This window comes from Stegostoma tigrinum, chromosome 5, assembly GCF_030684315.1.
Source record: "Stegostoma tigrinum isolate sSteTig4 chromosome 5, sSteTig4.hap1, whole genome shotgun sequence".
In the NCBI taxonomy this organism is placed as follows: Eukaryota; Metazoa; Chordata; class Chondrichthyes; order Orectolobiformes; family Stegostomatidae; genus Stegostoma; species Stegostoma tigrinum.
Genome location: NC_081358.1, coordinates 73862576 through 73880484, shown reverse-complemented (window position 1 = coordinate 73880484; position 17909 = coordinate 73862576). Strand labels below are relative to the sequence as shown.

General features: G+C 38.2%; 1 protein-coding gene across 1 annotated transcript in view; it reads left to right on the top strand.

Moving 5' to 3' along the window:
- LOC125451594 (putative Polycomb group protein ASXL3) overlaps positions 1-17909 on the top strand; it is a 287101-nt gene that overhangs the window by 35289 nt on the left and 233903 nt on the right. The window contains exon 2 of the mRNA XM_059646068.1: positions 3702-3784. Coding sequence (XP_059502051.1) covers positions 3702-3784 — 83 coding nt within the window. The remainder of the gene's footprint in view (positions 1-3701; positions 3785-17909) is intronic.

Genomic DNA, 17909 nt, shown 5'->3' with positions numbered 1-17909 from the left:
TATAAATCAGAAGTTGAAAGACAGAGGAACTTGAGAAATCTACAATTACCAGGAAAGTAGTATTGAGTAAATTGTTGGAACAGTAAGTTGTCTCTAGATCATGATGGATTCCATCCTCGTGTCTTAAAAGGAGTGGCCAGTGAAATAGTTGATGCATTGGTTTTAATTTGCCAAAATTCAGGCAATGTTCCTTTAGATTGAAAATATAGCTCTGATAACACCTTTATTGGAAAGGAGAGGGAGGCATCAAACAGGAAGCTCTACATCACTTCCCTTAGCATCTGTCATAGGGAAACAAATGTTAGAAGTTATTGTGAAAGATATTATAACGGGGCATTTGGATAACTTCAAGATAATCAGCCAGAGCCAACATAGTTTGATCAAATGAAAAACACGTTTAACTAATTTTTTGAAATTCTTTGAATGCAAGGGTCACGATGTCACAGTTGCGACCAGTTTAGAATAGCAACATGGTTGGCACAGACTTGGTCAGAGAAAGGGCCTGCTCCTATGCTGAATTGTTCTATGTTTTATATTATGCTTCGGTTTTATAGGGCATCGGTGAGACCGCATCTGTAGTACTGTACAGCACTGGTCACTATACTTAGGGAAATATGTTAATCTGTTAGAAGTAATTCAGAGCACTTTTACTAGGCTAATACCTGGAAAGAGCAAGTTGCCTTACGACGAAAGGCTAGATAGTCTGGGTTTGTATTGTGAAGTTTAGAAAAGTCAAAAGAGATGCATTTGAAACATATAAGATCCCCAGGGGAGAGGGGGTGGACTTGATGGAGTGGATGTTGAAAGATGTTTTCTCTTGTGGGAGAATCTTGAAGTAGGGGGTCATATTTAAAAATAAGAGTTGTCCATTTAAACAGAGATGATGAAACAGTCTTTCATGAGGTTGCGTGTCTTTGGATTTCTCTTCCTTTAAAGCCATGATGCTGAATTTTTAAATATTTTTAAGACATAGATAGATAGATTCCTGATCTTCAAGGATCCAAGGTTATGGGGGGATGCAGGAAATACAGTTGAGGTTAAAATCAGAGCAGTCATGATCTTATTGAATGGCAGAGTAGGCTCGAAGGACCAGATGGCCCACTCTTGCTCTCAAGTTTGCACGTAATTGGTGAAAAGTGGGAACCTGAAGTGGATGGAATGATGAAACAGCAGAGAATCTGGTCTGTAATAATTAAAGAAGGCAACCCATCAAAAAAGTGGAAAACAGAAAAATATTTCCATGGAAGTGAATCCTGAAATCGTTGAAAGTGAGAGAAGAGATACCATGATTGGTAAAAGGAAAATTTAGGAGGGGTTAAGTTGAAGAAAGGCAATGCACCAGAGTCCAATAGGACACATCAAAGCATCTGAACAAACTAAACGTTAATATTATAGGATCCTTAGAAATTCTATTTCAGGAGTCTATTACCAGTGAGTGACTAATGTGTTGTCAAAATAGGATTCGGTGCTAGTTTGGGTAATAGGCTATTTAGTAACATTTGTGATGGGAATTTTTCTTTGTTGTCTTTAGAGATGGGATCACTTTTAAAAAAAGAGAAAATAGATTTCGAAAAGCTGGTTGTAGTTGACCAAACTCTTCAATTATTTGAAGAGATAAATTACATCATATATAGAGAAATCATTGGATGCGCATGAAATTAGGAAGGAAGCACCTAGATAATTCTGGATGATTAAGAATGGAAAAATAAAGAGGTCAAGTAAGAGAAGATGAAAAAGAATGAGTAAGAATTAAAGACAGTTTTGCAGAATGGTTTGAAATAGATTAAGGTGCTATTTTGTCATAAAAAGTCACTCGACAACCGTTCAGAATTGTATAATGTGGTCTTAAGAGAAATTCTGGTTAAAGAAATTTTCATTTAGATCTTTATTTCTTCACAAATTTTTATGCTTGAATTAGCCTATGCCTTGGAACAATAAAAGTTAATGTGTATCTTAGAATTATAATAAAAATAGTAACACAATTATAATCAATTGTTTCAGTTCTCAAAGAAGTTACTATAAGTCTTTCCTCAGACCAGGAGCATTTGTTGCCCTTATCACTCTAAACAATAGAAGTGTTTTCAGAGATGGTAGGAACTGCAGATGCTGGAGTTTTCTAAAGAAGGGTATAGGCCCGAACCATCAGCCTTCCTGCTCATCTGGTGCGGCTTGGCCTGCCGTGTTCATCCAGCTCTACACCTTGTTATCTCAAATAATAGAAGTTGCAGGTTTGTCAAAGCAGCCTTGCAAAGTTGCAACAGCATACTTTGTTAGAGAGTAAGGAGTTGAATCATTTGCCACAGAATTTCCAGTCTCTGACCAATTCTTGTAGCCATACCATTACTGTGACTGGTCCAATCAATATTTTGGTCACTGGTAACCTGCAGAATGCTGAAGCTGGGGGATTCAACAATAGTAAAGCCATTGGCTTTACTATTGAATGTGAAGTGGGGTTGGTTAAGTTCTCCCTTGTTTGAGATAGTCGTTGCCTGCCACTTGTGTGCCACAACTGTGTCTTTCTACATTATCTAAGGTTGAACATTCCAGATGCTGTTGCATGCAGACGTGTGCTGCTTCAGTGTCTGATAAGTAGCAAACAATATTGAGTACTGTGCAAACATTCCCACTTCTGACCTCATTAATAAGGGAAGATCATTGACGAAGCAGATGTTGTTGTTTTAGCCCAGGACATTACTCTGAGGAGCCCCTGCAGATATGTGCTGGAACAGAGATGATTGGGTTCTAATTTGAGCTAGATATGACTCCCAACCAGTGGAGAAATTTCCTCCAATTTGCATTGATTTCACTTCTGCTAGGCTTCTTCATGCCTCATGCAGTCAAATACTGCTTTGACAGCCAAGGGAGTCACTCTCATCCTTTCTCTTGAACTTAGTTCTTTTGCCCTTGTTGTCACCTAGGCTGTAATGAAGTCTGGAGTTGAGTAACCTTGTCAGAACTCAAACTGAGAGTCAGCAAGCAAGTTATTGCTGTGTAAGTGGCAATTAATAGTAATGTTGAAGATACTTTCTATAAACTTGCTGCTGATTGAGAGTAGACTGAAGGGATGATAAATGATAGTTTTGGATTTGTCAGTTTTTTTTGTAAACTGGACATAACTGAACATTTACTGCATTGCCAGGTAAATGCCAATTTTGTAGCTGTACCACTAGAACAAGTGGAACTGCTTGGCTTAGGGTCAAATCATTGAGAGGTCTTCAGTATTACTGTTAAAATATGGTCAGTACACACACCCTTTGATGTATCCAATGGCTTCAGCCATTTCTTGATAGTACGGGGAGTGAATTGAATTGGCTGAAATCTTGCATTTGAGATTGTGGCAACACTCAGATGAGTTTGTAACTGCTTAAAAAAAAACAAAATAAATAATAGCTATTTTTGGAACACTATAGATTCTAGTTGTGCAATGAGCTTGAACTGGGATTTCTCATGTTCTTTTACAATGAGTTGGTTGTTATTTTGACTGATAAGTACAAAATAATACAGTGAAACAATATACTGCTTTTAATATAGACCATATGTAGTGTCATTTTTAATAAGGCATTCCTTTTCTCCCTATTGTAGAGTAAGTTAATGTACCTTTGCAATTGTGAAAATAGACTTTTTTTTCCATCAACATAAATCTCACAATGTTGGTCTTCTTTCTTTGCTCTCATAAAGAATGTGTGCATTTTATTTGTTAGGTCCTGGAAAAACATCCTAACACACCAATGACACCAAAGCAGATATTACAAGTCATTCAGAAAGAGGGCTTGAAAGAAATGAGGTTAGTAATAACCAACATAATTGCATTTAGAATACCTGCTCATTCTGAACATGGACTTTGTTATTTAAGTTTAAATAAACTTAGTTGTGGGTTTTTAGTCAAGCTTTTAAAATCAGCTTTCTTGTGAATCTATTCTTGTGAATCATTTCAGACTACAAGTTCAGATTTGTTTCATCATGGTGCACCAAATGCCCTACCTATATTAATAATCTGTCTCTGTTATAATTCTAGTTTATTCCTTGTTCTACTAGATTATCATCAGTGATCATACACCTGTTAGAACAAAGTTAAAGGCGTAATAGATTACAAGTGAGGGCAAAAGTGCAAAGGTGAGAATTTGAGACTAGGACCCATGGGCACAGCGTTAAAATTAGAGAGGGTAAATTTAAAACTGAAATGAGATGACATTTCTTCAGCCAGAGAATGGTGGGCTTGTGGAATTCATTGCCGCGGAGTGCAGTGGAGGCCGGGACGTTGGATGCCTTCAAGGCAGAGATCACAAATTCTTGATCTCAGAAGGAATCAAGCGCTACGGGGAGAGTGCAGGGAAGTGGAGTTGAAATGCCCATCAGCCGTGATTTATATGGCGGAGTGGACTTGATGGGCCGAATGGCCTTACTTCCACTCCTATGTCTTATGGTCTTGTGGTCTTATGGTCTAAAAAGGCTGGTGATTAGATGGAAATCAAGAGATTAAATGATAAAGAGTTGATTATGCAAGACAAAAATGGCTGGTAATAAGACAAGAGGATTTTGTGGTGTAAGGACTCTACACACTGTGATACAGAGGCTTCACAAGCAAATCAACTTTGTATTTCCGTAAGGAACTTTGAGGTACATCGCATTGTTCAAATATACGCTGCACAACAGAAGTTTTCATGCCACATCGTGGGAGTGAAATTTTGCTAATAAGCCAACATGATAGCCCAACCACCATGAAAAGACACTCTTGCACATCAAATAGTGTGTCCTTGAATACTTACAGTTCACTGTGTGAATGTGGAGCTGAAAAGTGTTATTTGCCGGTTCTAGCTATGGAACGCTTATATGAACTGAAGTACTCAGGTGAAGCTTCTAAATATGATTATCTGATCAAATTTGCTTAGCTGGAATACAACATACAAATTAGGAGCAGAAGTATACCATTTAGTCCATTGAGCCTACTTTTCTGTGGAAAAAGATCATGGTCGATCTGCCTATGTTTTAAATTCCACATTCCCATCAACCCCCAGTAGCATTTATCAAACTAACTATTAGTCTACACCAGTAACTTCCAACCTTTTCAGTATCAAGGTGCACTTCAATGAGACAAACAATTCCACGGCACAGTTACTTTTTCAGATAATTGATTGTTCAGAAACGCCACGTTTTCTCGCATTTACTATTTATGGCCTTACTAGACAGGCTTGCAACAAATTGTAAACAACAAACTAAACAAGGATCAGAAACAGAGATAGTAGGAACTGCTGATGCTGGAGAATTTGAGATAACACGGTGTGAAACTGGATGAACACAGCAGGCCAAGCAGCATCAGAGGAGCAGGAAAATTGACATTTCGGAACGAGACCCTTCTTCAGTAAAGAAGGTTTCATCAAATTTCCTGCTCCCCTGATGCTGGTTGGCCTGCTGTGTTCATCCCGCTTCACACCGTGTTCACAAGGATCAAAAACATTAATGTTTCAAATTCATTAGCAAGAATACACCTGTGAAAAGGTTAGGGTTAGGGCTAGGGTCAGTTCTCTAAATGCAGACACAAGCACATTTTAACAATCTGCTCAACACAACTATTTCTAACTATTCATGGATCAGAGCTCAAAAAAATCGAGTGAATGACAATTTACTAAGTTAGTGGGAAACCTGGGTATGCCAGTTTGCTCAGAATCTTTTGATCCATGGAGGAATTGATAAGAGGGTCACTCACTAATCTTGCTCCATTGACAAGCGCTCCCTCCAGTAGATGTTCATGTATGCCCATGTTGAAAATGAGAGCACGTAAATGGCAAGAGTACAGCAAAAGCATCGTCGGACACCGTCAGCAGTTCATATACCATAGTCCGCCAAAACGGGTACACAGATATATCGGCAAACTTTGGCTTCATTGTGTGATTCATCCCTACTTCTGAGTTTCCTTCTTTTTCTTTTACCTTCAGATTTTGTGATGAGTCAGAAGACAGTGAACTAAATCACACGCCCCGTCACATTTTTCCACATTTACTGAGATTTTGAACTTTTCTTAGAGTTGTTTGAATGTGAGGTTGAGCATCTTGATAGCTGTATTTGCTGCTGAAGATACTAGTGGAAATATCTCAGGTGAACTCCCTGCCACTGTCTCTTGCTAGACCCCAGTTTTGACCTGAAACCTTGAAGTTCATTTTATCTGGATCATCTCGTTTTCTCTTGGCATTTTAGTATTCATCTCATTCAAATGCCTGAAAGCATCTGTGAGATATGTCAGCTTAACCCCAATTAAAATCAGGTAGTAGCTTTTTATGACGTAGTTCATGCATTGTTGAAAACTCTATCAGTTCTCCCTGGAGCTCATGAACACAGGAGAGAACCTTGCCCCGTGATAACAATTGCACCTGGATACACAACAGTATGATGACTGGCCTCATCTCTTCTGACAAAATAGTGAACAACTGTAAATTATTTTATGTAATTCATGATTTTCACAGCTTTCTCTAATACTGCAGCTAACTCTGCTGTCATTGTTTGGCTACAAGAGCTTCATGGTGAAGGATGCAATGGGTAATCTCAAAGCAGGACTTTGCTCTTTTATCTTACTGACAAATTCTTTGACTTTCTCCATTGTGGAGGTTTCTCTGTCAGTGCAAATGGTCCTACATATGACCTAGGTAGGTTTGCTGTTCTCAGGTACCTACAACTTTTCTTCAATAGTCACATGAAAATTTCCTGAATGGAATTCCCATTAACATGCTGAACATTGGCCAGCTGCTGGCAGTGTGCACTCTTTTCAGTAGACTTATCAAAATGCAAAGCAAATGTCTAATGAGTAACTAACTTTGCTTGCAGAACCACTTTTATATCAGCTGACATGCCACCAATTTGCTGTTTTAACTGTATTATCAGAGATTGGAATTTTATAAATCTTTTATACAGCATCAGCTCCCAACAACACACCTACAACTTTTTATGTGCAGGTATGATTCACATTTTGGCGACGAAATAAGGCTTCTTTGATTTTGCTACAATGTCAACCATCAAGTAACTGGCCTCTTGAGCTTTATCTGAATGTGCGCAATTCATCAGACATTGGGTCTGCTTGATGTTTTGTTCTCTCAAACTCTTCATGCTTTAGCTCACAAGAAATGGATGCTTCATCTGTGAATAGCATCTTAACAAACTTTGTACCATTGCACTGTTTGCCAACTTCTCCCTGCAGATGAGACATTCAGGTAAGTGGCAACCAGCATGTACTGGCCATGAAAATCCAAAATACTAAGAGCTCCCATTATACTGGCTGTGAACAGTTCTTGGATTTCTTTTCCTTTGGGTTCAAATATTTAATTCAATTGCCTCGGTTGACAAAAAACTTAACTGTTTCTTGTTAGAATCTATTCCCAGACTTAGTTCAGTGGCCTAATTAAAGAAAATTCTAAAAATAATAACCTTAAAATCTGCCCTAGGATGGAAATTTGTCCAGGCAGATAAGTCACTTCAATAGCTGTTTCAGTTGTGAGCCACTGCACATGCATAGTTTCTTCTCATACCTAAGATGCAATCTTTGATCATTGCACTTGAGCATTTGCAAGCAAGCTGCATGACTGGGCAAACCTGTGCACATGCAGTGATGAATGTTCATGCATTTATAGTAAAGGAAGTTGATGCAATGTGGCACTGTTCCTGAGAATTTTGCAGCACACTTCTCATCTTGTTGTCATTGTGCCTGGTTGAAAACCTCCAGAGTACACAATGATCATGATTGCTTAATGGAAACTCTTGATGTGCATTCTTCAAAAATGAATTAACTGCCACTGTGATGTGCAAATTGAAGCCAGGTTGTTGGCATTACTGAATCAAAAATGATACGCTGCCGCACCAGAAGAAAAGTCTGTACCCACATCCACCTACTTTGCGTAAGGGATCGCCATAATTTGCACAACTGACCTTTCATACATCTGACAAGGTTTCACTTTGTATTCTTATGAGTGAATTGCAGGCTCTGCCTTCGATACCAGATAACCCGCGTACCCCCGTCCTTTTTGTTCCCTTTTCTTTTGCTATCCTTATGACCCTATGAGCCTCCCTCAATTCCTGCTGACATTCTTTACATAACTATTAATGTATCCAGTTTACATCCAGTATTATGTTATGTCTAATAGTAATTAAATTAGTGTATATTTAATACATATGTTCATGATAAGATCGCTGTACTACACAATGTAACCTAAGGGTATAAACATTCGTGCTCTATCTTATTCCAGGATCACTTGAAGCATAAAAAACTACTGGAACCATAGCCATCCATTGTAGCCAAATGGTTTAATGTTAGCCCAGACACTTGTATGCCTGTGAATGTAATGTTTGTATATTATAGGCCATGCTTATTGGCGGTCAACCATGTCAGTTCCAGTACATTTCTGTGAGACTTCCTCAGACCCAACCTAACCCTGAAGCTCTTTCAGCACTTCGTCATTAATCCTTCTTCATAATAAGGTCAGGAGATGTTCGCTAACGATTACATCATGTTCAACACCATTCAGCACTCCTCAGATGTGGCAGCTCCACAAGCAGCTTGACACAAACAATATCCTAGTCTGTGCTAGTAAAAGACAAGTAAACATTCAGCCATAAAACTACCAGGAATTGACCAAAGGTTAGGTGTGTAATGGAATACTTGCTACTTACCTGCATTTTCAACAACATTCAAGAAGCACAATACCATCCAGTCCAAAGAAGCCTGTTTGATTGACACCCATTCACCACCTTCAATATTTATTCGTTATACCATCAACACAGAGTGGCAGCAGAGCATACCGCCTATAAGATACACTCCAACAACCTCCCATGGCTCATTCATCAGCACCTTCCAAACTTGTGACCTCCACCACCTACAAGAACAAGGTGGTTGATGGATAAGAGCACCACCAGTTGCAAGTTCCCCTCCAAACCACACATCATCTTTGAATTGTATCACCATGCCTCAGTGTCACTGGATCAATACCTTGGAAGTTTTCTAACAGCACTGACAGTATATTTATCACCTTCTCCATCAATTGTGGTAGTTCAAGAAGCCAGCTCACCTCAATCTTCTCAAGAGGAGGTAAGAGTAGGGAGTAAGATGTTTAGCCAGCAATGCCTACAGCATGTGAATGAATAAAAAAAGAATATTTTTTATATTGTGAGATCTGTAATTTTTTTAACTTATTGAACAGGGCAGTAAATAAAATGCTGTCACTTCGCTTTTTTGCTATCCATCTGTAAAATCTAATCTCGTGTGTAGAGAAATCTGGTGAAATCGGATGCAGTTAGAATATTTTTAAGCATTAGTGGTTTAACAAGCTACGAATAAACTGCTGTTAATCAAGGTATTTGATTATCATAGTTATTCTTTAGTTAATAAAAAAACAGGATGCTAGAAGTAGTCGAGAAAACTGGCAACATTTCGGGTTAGAGCCGCAGGTTTAAGGTGTCATTACCAATGACATTTAATCTGAACTGGATGCTAATGAATAACGTCCTTTATTTTTAATTTGAGTAAGATAGAAAGAGAACTGTTGATATAATGAACTTCAGTGAATGTTGAATGAGGCAGACTTGGGACATTTTTATTATAATTTAGAAACTAGACTAACCAGGAATTTAGAATTAACAAAATGAATATCTTGAGTTTTAGGAGGCTGGCTGATTTAATTTTCATTTTAGAGGTAATGCTCAGTAGTTAAGATTTATTGATATCATATAAAAGGTAAAACTGTAGGGTAATTTTCCAACTTTGTATATTTAACCAAGAGTATTACCCATGCAGGATAATTGTCAGAAATGTGGATAGATCAAAATATTCAGAAAATCATGCATTTATATATTTGAATTTTAATACATGCTGGTGTTCAGCTTGGTTTGGCCTTATGCAGATCACTACATGCTAAAGGATAGAACTGTAAACGTTATACACTTAGAAGTATTATTTGCAATGATAAACAAAACTATATACCTCCAAAGCCAACAAACATGGTTTTAGTCTGCTCCTCTATTTAGGGACTCAAGTGAACTCCGAGTCATGCTCTTTATACAGTTAAATGCTCAATTGCTATTCAATTTCTGTCCAAAAGCGTGATGCAACAATGTCTAAGAACTTTTAATTGACAATTAAACGAGCTTGGACCTATGCAAATGTCTTTCTAGGAAGGAAAGAAAGGCAAAAAGAAAATTTCAAGAGACTTTCTGTACTTCAAAATATAAACTGCTAATTTACTGCAACATTATGATTAGTCCAACTAGTAATGTATTTTAATATACCTTTTCAATACACTTGCCCCCTTCTTTCTTTGAAGACATGATTAAGTTAAGATTAAGGTTACATAGGCACCACTCTGCTTGTATGGGCCATTCATGTTTAAGGTGACAATCATCTATAAGTAAAGGGCTGCACTGAAAAATATTCTGTTATGATTCTGTTTGTATCTGCAGCTTATACACATGCATTGATCATGTATTGAATTGTAAGAAATTTGGCTAACATATTTTCCTTGCTGATCCCAAAATAATGATTCTGACTGTGGAACCCAACTTGCTTCTGTAGCTGAAATCAAACCTTACTAAGGAGAAATTAAAAACAGAAAATGCTGGAGCAACTCAATACATCTGGCAGAAGAAGAGTGATACCAGACTCAAAACATTACCTCTGTTTCTCTCTGTAAAGATACCTGATGAATTTATCCAGCATTTCTTGTTTTTATTTCAGATTTCTGGCATCTACAGTAGTTTCTTTCATCTTATAAAATAGAATCTGGAATTTTGCTTTTATGACTTTTGCTAAACCAGATTGTAACTCCGCTATTAAACTGATAAGGTGGCATGTTAATATGTTCAATTTTAAACGCAGGAAAACATGTAAATACTCAAATTATAAAAGATATTCTAAGGTCAATGTTTTTGTCACTTAGTCATTTTGCTCTTTTATTACTAAAGATTTTTAATTTAATTTGATTATTTGTATTGTTGCATTGTCATAGATTATTTTCTTTTTTTTCTTTCTGCTTTTACACATTGGATTTTATCCAACATCTGGTGACATGATTTAGAAGGTGAGCACATTTGATATAATTTAGTTCTTTTGATACCTAGTATAATTGGATGTCTTGTACTTATATGATTCTTGTTTTTTATGTTATAAAGGGACAAAAAGATATGTATTCAGAATCTCTTCTGTTTGTTGACAAAGTAAATGTAGCAAGGATGTTTTTTACTTGATTTTTACTTCTTTTACTTGATTAAGTTGGGCTGTTATCATTGATTATGGTTCTTCAGTGTTTCTCTTCAGGCAACTAGTAAGAAGTATGTAAAAATCTCACCACCCCTCAAAGTGGTGACTCAATTGTGTTTCACACTTCTCTATAAAATTATTTTCTCCTAGCCCCCAAAAAAACTTAACTAAAATTGGCAACTCTTGTACAGAAATATTGAGCCATAATTTTGCATGGCATAATGCCAGCCTGTTACACAAATTTGGCACAAATAGAGTGTTCTAACTTTTTGACATCAGTTACGATAACCCTAATAAACTCACTGCCTCCGTAGTAAAGGAGATCTTTTTCAAAATATTCTTGGAAGTTATTAGTGCAGTTAACTGCAAACTAAATTTCTCAAACAGTTTTTGAAAAATGTTTGCATTGAATGTGGCATCAGTAGGAGGACCAGCGTTCATTGCCATCTCCACTTGTCCTCGAACAAGTTCTAATGCTGCCTACTTGACAACTGAAGAATTTGACCATTTCCAAAGCGCAATTAAGAATAAGGGCAGCATGTTTCCTTCCCTAAAGCACATTAGTGAATTAATTGGGGTTTTACAGTAGTTCAGAAATTTCACGGTCAGGATTAATGACAGTAGATTTTGACTCCAGACTTTGTAACTAACTAAATTCAAATTCCTCAAGTTCTGTGGTTGAATTTGACTTCATGCATTTGACTATCATAGAATCACAGAATCCCTACAGTGTGGAAACAAGCCATTCAGCCCAACAAGTCCACAATGCCCATCCAAACAGCATTCCTCCCAGACCCATTCCCCTACCCCTGCATAGAGATAACAAGGTGTAGGGCTGGATGAACACCGCAGGCCAAGCAGCATCTTAGCAGCAAGAAAGCTGACATTTCAGGCCTAGACCGTACCCCTGCAATTCCCTTGTCTAACCCACCTGCCCTAAACATCCCTGAACACTATGGGCAATTTAGCATGGCCAATCCACCTACCCTGCACATCTTTGGAATGTGGGAGGAAACTGGAGCACCCAGAGGAAACCCACGCGGTAAGGGGAGAATGTGCAAACTACACACAGACAGTCGCCCGAGGCTGGAATTGCACCCAGGTCCCTGTTGCCGTGAAGCAGCAGCACTAATGACTGAGCCAAAGGGTCGCCCCAACTAATTTATTGTTTAGAGATTTGGATTGCCAGCCTTCTACCATAGGCATTATGCTAACACGTGAACATTTTGAATGAATTTCACCAATATCATAAATGTTTTCTGATGTAACGCGAGTAGACCTCTAGACGTATAAGAAAATGGTTTTGTTTGAACTTCATTATAGAGTTATGCTTTGCTTTCTTTAACTGCTCCAAAAATTTCCAGAAAATTTAACTTATAAAGGGTCCATACTATTGACCGAGGATCCTAACTCTCTGAATTCTAAATAATAAGTTGCCTTCTCTTCCTCCAACGAAAACGAGTAACCACACACTTATCCACATTATACTTCATCTACCAAACTTTGGCTCATCACCTAACCCATTCATATCTATTTGTAAACTTTTTACTTCTTCATTTTAACTTACTTTCCCAGCTATTTTGGTATCTGGAAATTTGGCCACATTTTAATCCCTGCATCCTAGTCATTAATGTAGATTGTAAATAATTGGGGTTGGAGGGCTGAAGTTTGTGACACCCCACTCATAACAACTTGCCAACTAAAAAAAATCTGTTTATCCCAAATATCTGCTTTCTGTCAGTTAGCCATTCTTCTATCCAAGCTAATAAATTACCTTTAACCCCATCTTGCTTGTGTAATAACCCTTTGTGCAGCACCCTCTCCAAAACCCTGAAGTGCCAGGCATTGATCATCACCTGAAAAAAGGATCTACCCATTATCCTTTACATACTACCATCTCTGAATCCTCCCACTGTCTACATTGTGTTCAGGGGGTTACAACTGACTATAAGTGGAACTGGATTAGTCATATAAATACTTTGACTATGAAAGCAGTTCAGAGCCTAGGAATCTTGCAGCGTATATCTATCCTCCTAACTCCAATACCCACCATGTATAAAGCAAAAATCATGAGTGTGATGGAGTACCCCACACTTGCCTGGATGAGTAAAGATCCAACATCACTCAAGTATCAAGACAATATCCAGGACAAAGCAGCCCACTTGATTGACACCACAACCAAAAACAAAACACTCCCTCCGCCACCAAGGCACAGTAGCAGCAGTGTGTGCCATCTACAAAATGCACTGCAGAAATTCACCCTCTTCGGGTAACACCTTCTAAATTCATGGCCATTACTGTATCGAGGGACAAAGGCAGCAAGGCACATGTGAACAACACCATCTGCAAGTTCTCTCCATGCTAGCCAGTGTCATGGCATGGAAATAGACCATCTTCTTTCAGAGTCCTTGGAAAGAAATCCAAATTGATATCACCAAGTGCCAACACTAAATGGAGTGCAACAGTTTCAAAAGGCAGTTCACCAACACCTTCTCTAGGCCAGTTATAAATGGGCAATAAATGCTGACCCAGCAAGCAAAGCCCACAGCCATGAATAATATTTTTAATTGTTTTGTCTTCTAATCGTTTGAATTAAGCTTTGCCCAAATTGGCAAAAACAAAAATATCCAGTTACTGCAATAAATAGTCCATACCATCAGTTTGTGGACATTGTTAAATTATGTATCAATTGAGAGTTTTAAGACTGTATGACTGTGAAACTGTATTCATCCTTAATCCAGAGTTTAATTTTGACAATTTTCTTGCCTAACTTCACTTATCCCTGTCTCTTGATGATTGCAATTATGATAACTTTGAAGTTCCTCCATTTCCCAGGCTTTACAGCAGCAAAAAGTTGTTCGGCTCTTGGAAGGAGGCATTAAGTTCTGCTTGTGGAGTTATAACATTTTATAGCCTATTGCACTTGCACGGTGCTTCTGAAACAGCTATTCACTTAGTATATCATTTCTCTGCAAATATGTATCTAATTCTCTTTTAAAATATGTTATCCAAGTTATCTACCGCTTGTGTTTCTAATTTAACATTCTATGCCCTAATAAACTTCTACTTAGCATAATTCCCTTTCCTTTAGCTCATTCATTTGTTGATGATCTTAAATTTACATTCTCTGGTTACTAGCTTTTTGCAATTTATTTCACAAAAACACTTCATACTTTTGAACATCTTTACCTGTGTTAACTTTTTCAATTTTGGTGAAAATGTTTGCTCCTCCTTTGGATTCTCATCAAAGCTAATGTTTCCAACCATTTGTATTATCTAAGAAAAATTATTTTCTATCATAGCTTTGACAACCTTCCAAAAATTTAGCATTCAAGCTGTATTCCATGTAGCTTAACTATTGGCTTAGACAGATTTATTGTGACCCCCTTCTGTGTCTGATTTACAAAACCTAGGATTCTATACATTTTCTTTAAAAAGTTTATTCTCATCTTCCACTTTTAAAGATTTCTGTTTCTGAACTTCTGAGTCTCTCAATCCCTATCCTTCTAAAGTGATCAGTAAAATAGGTACAGTCAGTCCCAAAATGTTTAAGAATGAGGTGATTGATATTAAAATACTTAAAAGGAAACTTTCAGATATCTTAATTGAGGTAAACCAAAACCAGAGTCCAACAATTATCCTTCTAGGATCCAGAAAGAAATCAAAGACTCCCAACAGTGCAGAAACAGGCCATTTAGTCCATTGAGTCCACACCAAACTTCCAAACAACATCCCACCCAGAGCCACCCCACCACCCTGTCTCTGTAACCCTGCTTTTCCCATGGCTCACCCACCTGGCCTGCACATCAGTAGTCACTATGGAAAACTTATCAAGGTCAGAGCACATAACCTGCTCATCTTTGGACTTTGGAAGGAAACTGGACCACCTGGAGAAAACCCACACAGACAGTCGCCCAAGGGTGAAATTAAACCTGGGTCCCTGGTGCAGTGAGCCACCGTGCTGTCTACATGAAAAAGGAAATTACATTAACCTGCAAAATGATACTTCAAAGTACTAATGAGGCTGGCAGAGTGTCAAACATAATGTGCAGCTTTAGAAGAGCATCAGCTAATGAGGGTAATTACACTATGTATTATTTTTACATTCCTTAATTGAAGATTAAGATAAGATAGTGAGGAATAATCAACATGAAGTTCAAGTAGAACTATTATACTCAGTAAACATCGCTCAAGTCGTCAGGGTGGCCTTTTTGCGTTGAGGAAATACAATGGACGTAGTGCACATAGTCTTAAGGAAAGCTTTTGAGGACATGCCACAGAAGACATAACGAGAGAGAACCAAAATAAAAGACTTATGGAGTAGATAACAAGGCTGATTTTAAAAAATGGAAGGGAGGAAATAGTGGGACCTAAGACAAATATTTCAGAACAGTTTAGTAGCATAGTGACATATCACGTTGTTTAGTTCTGAGACCATTTTATTTACTTCTTATACAAATGGTTTTGCGAACAGTAAGAGAGGAGGTGGTGTCAAAATTTAAAGACAATACCAAATTTGAGGGTGCCTTTTCCAAAAAAAAGTAAGAATTTGGAGCATAAAGTAGGACATTGTGCCCTTCAAGTTTGATCTGGGTTGATCTTCTACCCCAGCTTCATTTTTCAACATTCCTGTATCCCTAACTTCTAAGTTTCTGTTCGTCTTTGATTTGAATGTACTCATTGACTGAGCATCTGCAGGCCTCTTGGACCGTGAATTCCGGATGTTCACAATTCTTTGATTGAAGAAGTTTTTCCTCATTGCAGCCTGAAATAACCGATCCCGTTTTTAAGGACAGGGGCATAATTGTAGACTTCTTTGCCAAAGGAAAGAGTTCTATCAAGCATCTTAAGAATGGTAAATGCTTCAGAGAGATCATCACACTTCCAAAGGCTGGAGAATATAGGTCTAAACTACTCAACCTCTTCCCATCAGACAATTTCCTCACCTCAGGAATTTGTTTACATAATTTCCATTGAACTCTCTGGAAAGCAGACTCATTCTGGATAATCCAAGATGGAGGACAGGAAAAAAATTGGGGCTATCACAGCTGCTCCTTTTTTCAGGAAACAAGGCAGGGCATGTGACGGCATTGTCCAGTGAACGAACATTTTGGGGCCAGTGACCTAATTCTGTTAATTTCAAAGTAGTGACGGAAAAGGATAGACCGGATCTAAAAGTTAATGTTCTAAATTGGAGGAAGGTCAATTTTGATGGTAATAGGCAAGAACTTTGAAAAATTGACTTAGGCGGATGCTCGCAGGTAAAGCGACGGCTGGAAAATGGGAAGCTGTCAAAAATAAGAGAGTCCAGAGAGTATGTTCCTGTTACGGTGAAGGAGAATAGTGGTAGGTGTAGGGAATGTAGGATGACTAGAGAAATTGAGGTTTTGGTCAAGAATGAGAAAGAAGCAGATGTCAGGTATGGACATTGAGTGAATCCTAGAAAAGTATAAAGGCAGTAGGAATATACTTAAGAGGAAAATTAGGACGGCAGAAAGGGGACATGAGATAACTTTGGCAAATAGGATTAAGGGGAATCCAAAGGGATTCTACAAATACATTAACAACAAAAGAGTAACAAGGGAGAGAATAGGGCCCCTTAAAGATCAGCAAGGCTGCTTCTGTGTGGAACCAGGGAGGTAAGGGAGATAGTGAACAAGTATTTGCATCAGTGTTTATTGCGGAGAATGATATGGAAGATAGAGAACATGGGGGAATAAATAGCATGTCTTGAAAAATGTCCTTCTTACAGAGTTAGAGATGCTGGACATCTCTACAAGCATATAGGTGGATAGATCCCATATCCTGTTCAGATGCACCCTAGAACTCTGTGGGATGTGAGAGAAGAGATTGCTGGGCCCCTTGCTGAGATATTTGTATCATCAATAGCCACTTGGCTAATGTGGTGCCACTGTTTTAAAGGTGGTAAGGAAAAGCCAGGAAAGTATAGACCAGTGAGACTGACATGAGTGGTGGACAAGTTGTTGGAGGGAATCCTGAGTGCCAGGATTTACATGTATTTGGTAAGGCAAGGACTGGTTGAAGATTGTCAATATGGTTTTGTGCGTGGAAATATGTGTCATCCTAAATTGATTGAATTTTTTGAAGAAATAGCAAAGATGATTTAAGTTGACAGAGCAATGGAAGTGATCTGTATTGAATTCAGTAACATATTTGACAAGGTTACTCATGGTAGACTGGTTAGCAAGCTTAGATCACATGAATACAGGGAGAACTAGCTATTTGGATACAGAACTGGCTCAAAGGTAAAAGATAGAAGGTGGTGGTGGAGGTTGCTTTTCAGACTGGAGGCCTCCAACCAATGGTGTTTCGCAAAGATCAGAGCAACAACTACTGTTTTTTGTCATTTAGATAAATGGTTTGGATGTGAACATAGAAGGTGTGGTTTGTAATTTTGCAGGTGACACCAAAATTGGACATATAGTGGACAGCAAAGATATTACTTCAGTGTACAATGGGACCTTGATCAGATGGGCCAGTGAGCCAAGGAGTGACAGATGAAATTTGATTTAGATAATTGTGAGGTTCAGCATTTTGGAGAGGCAAATCAGGGCAGGACTTATACATTTAATGCTAAGGTCCTGAAGACATTTGCTAAACAAATAGACCTTGGAGTGCAGGTTCATAGTTCCTTGAAAGTGAAGTCCCAGGTAGACAG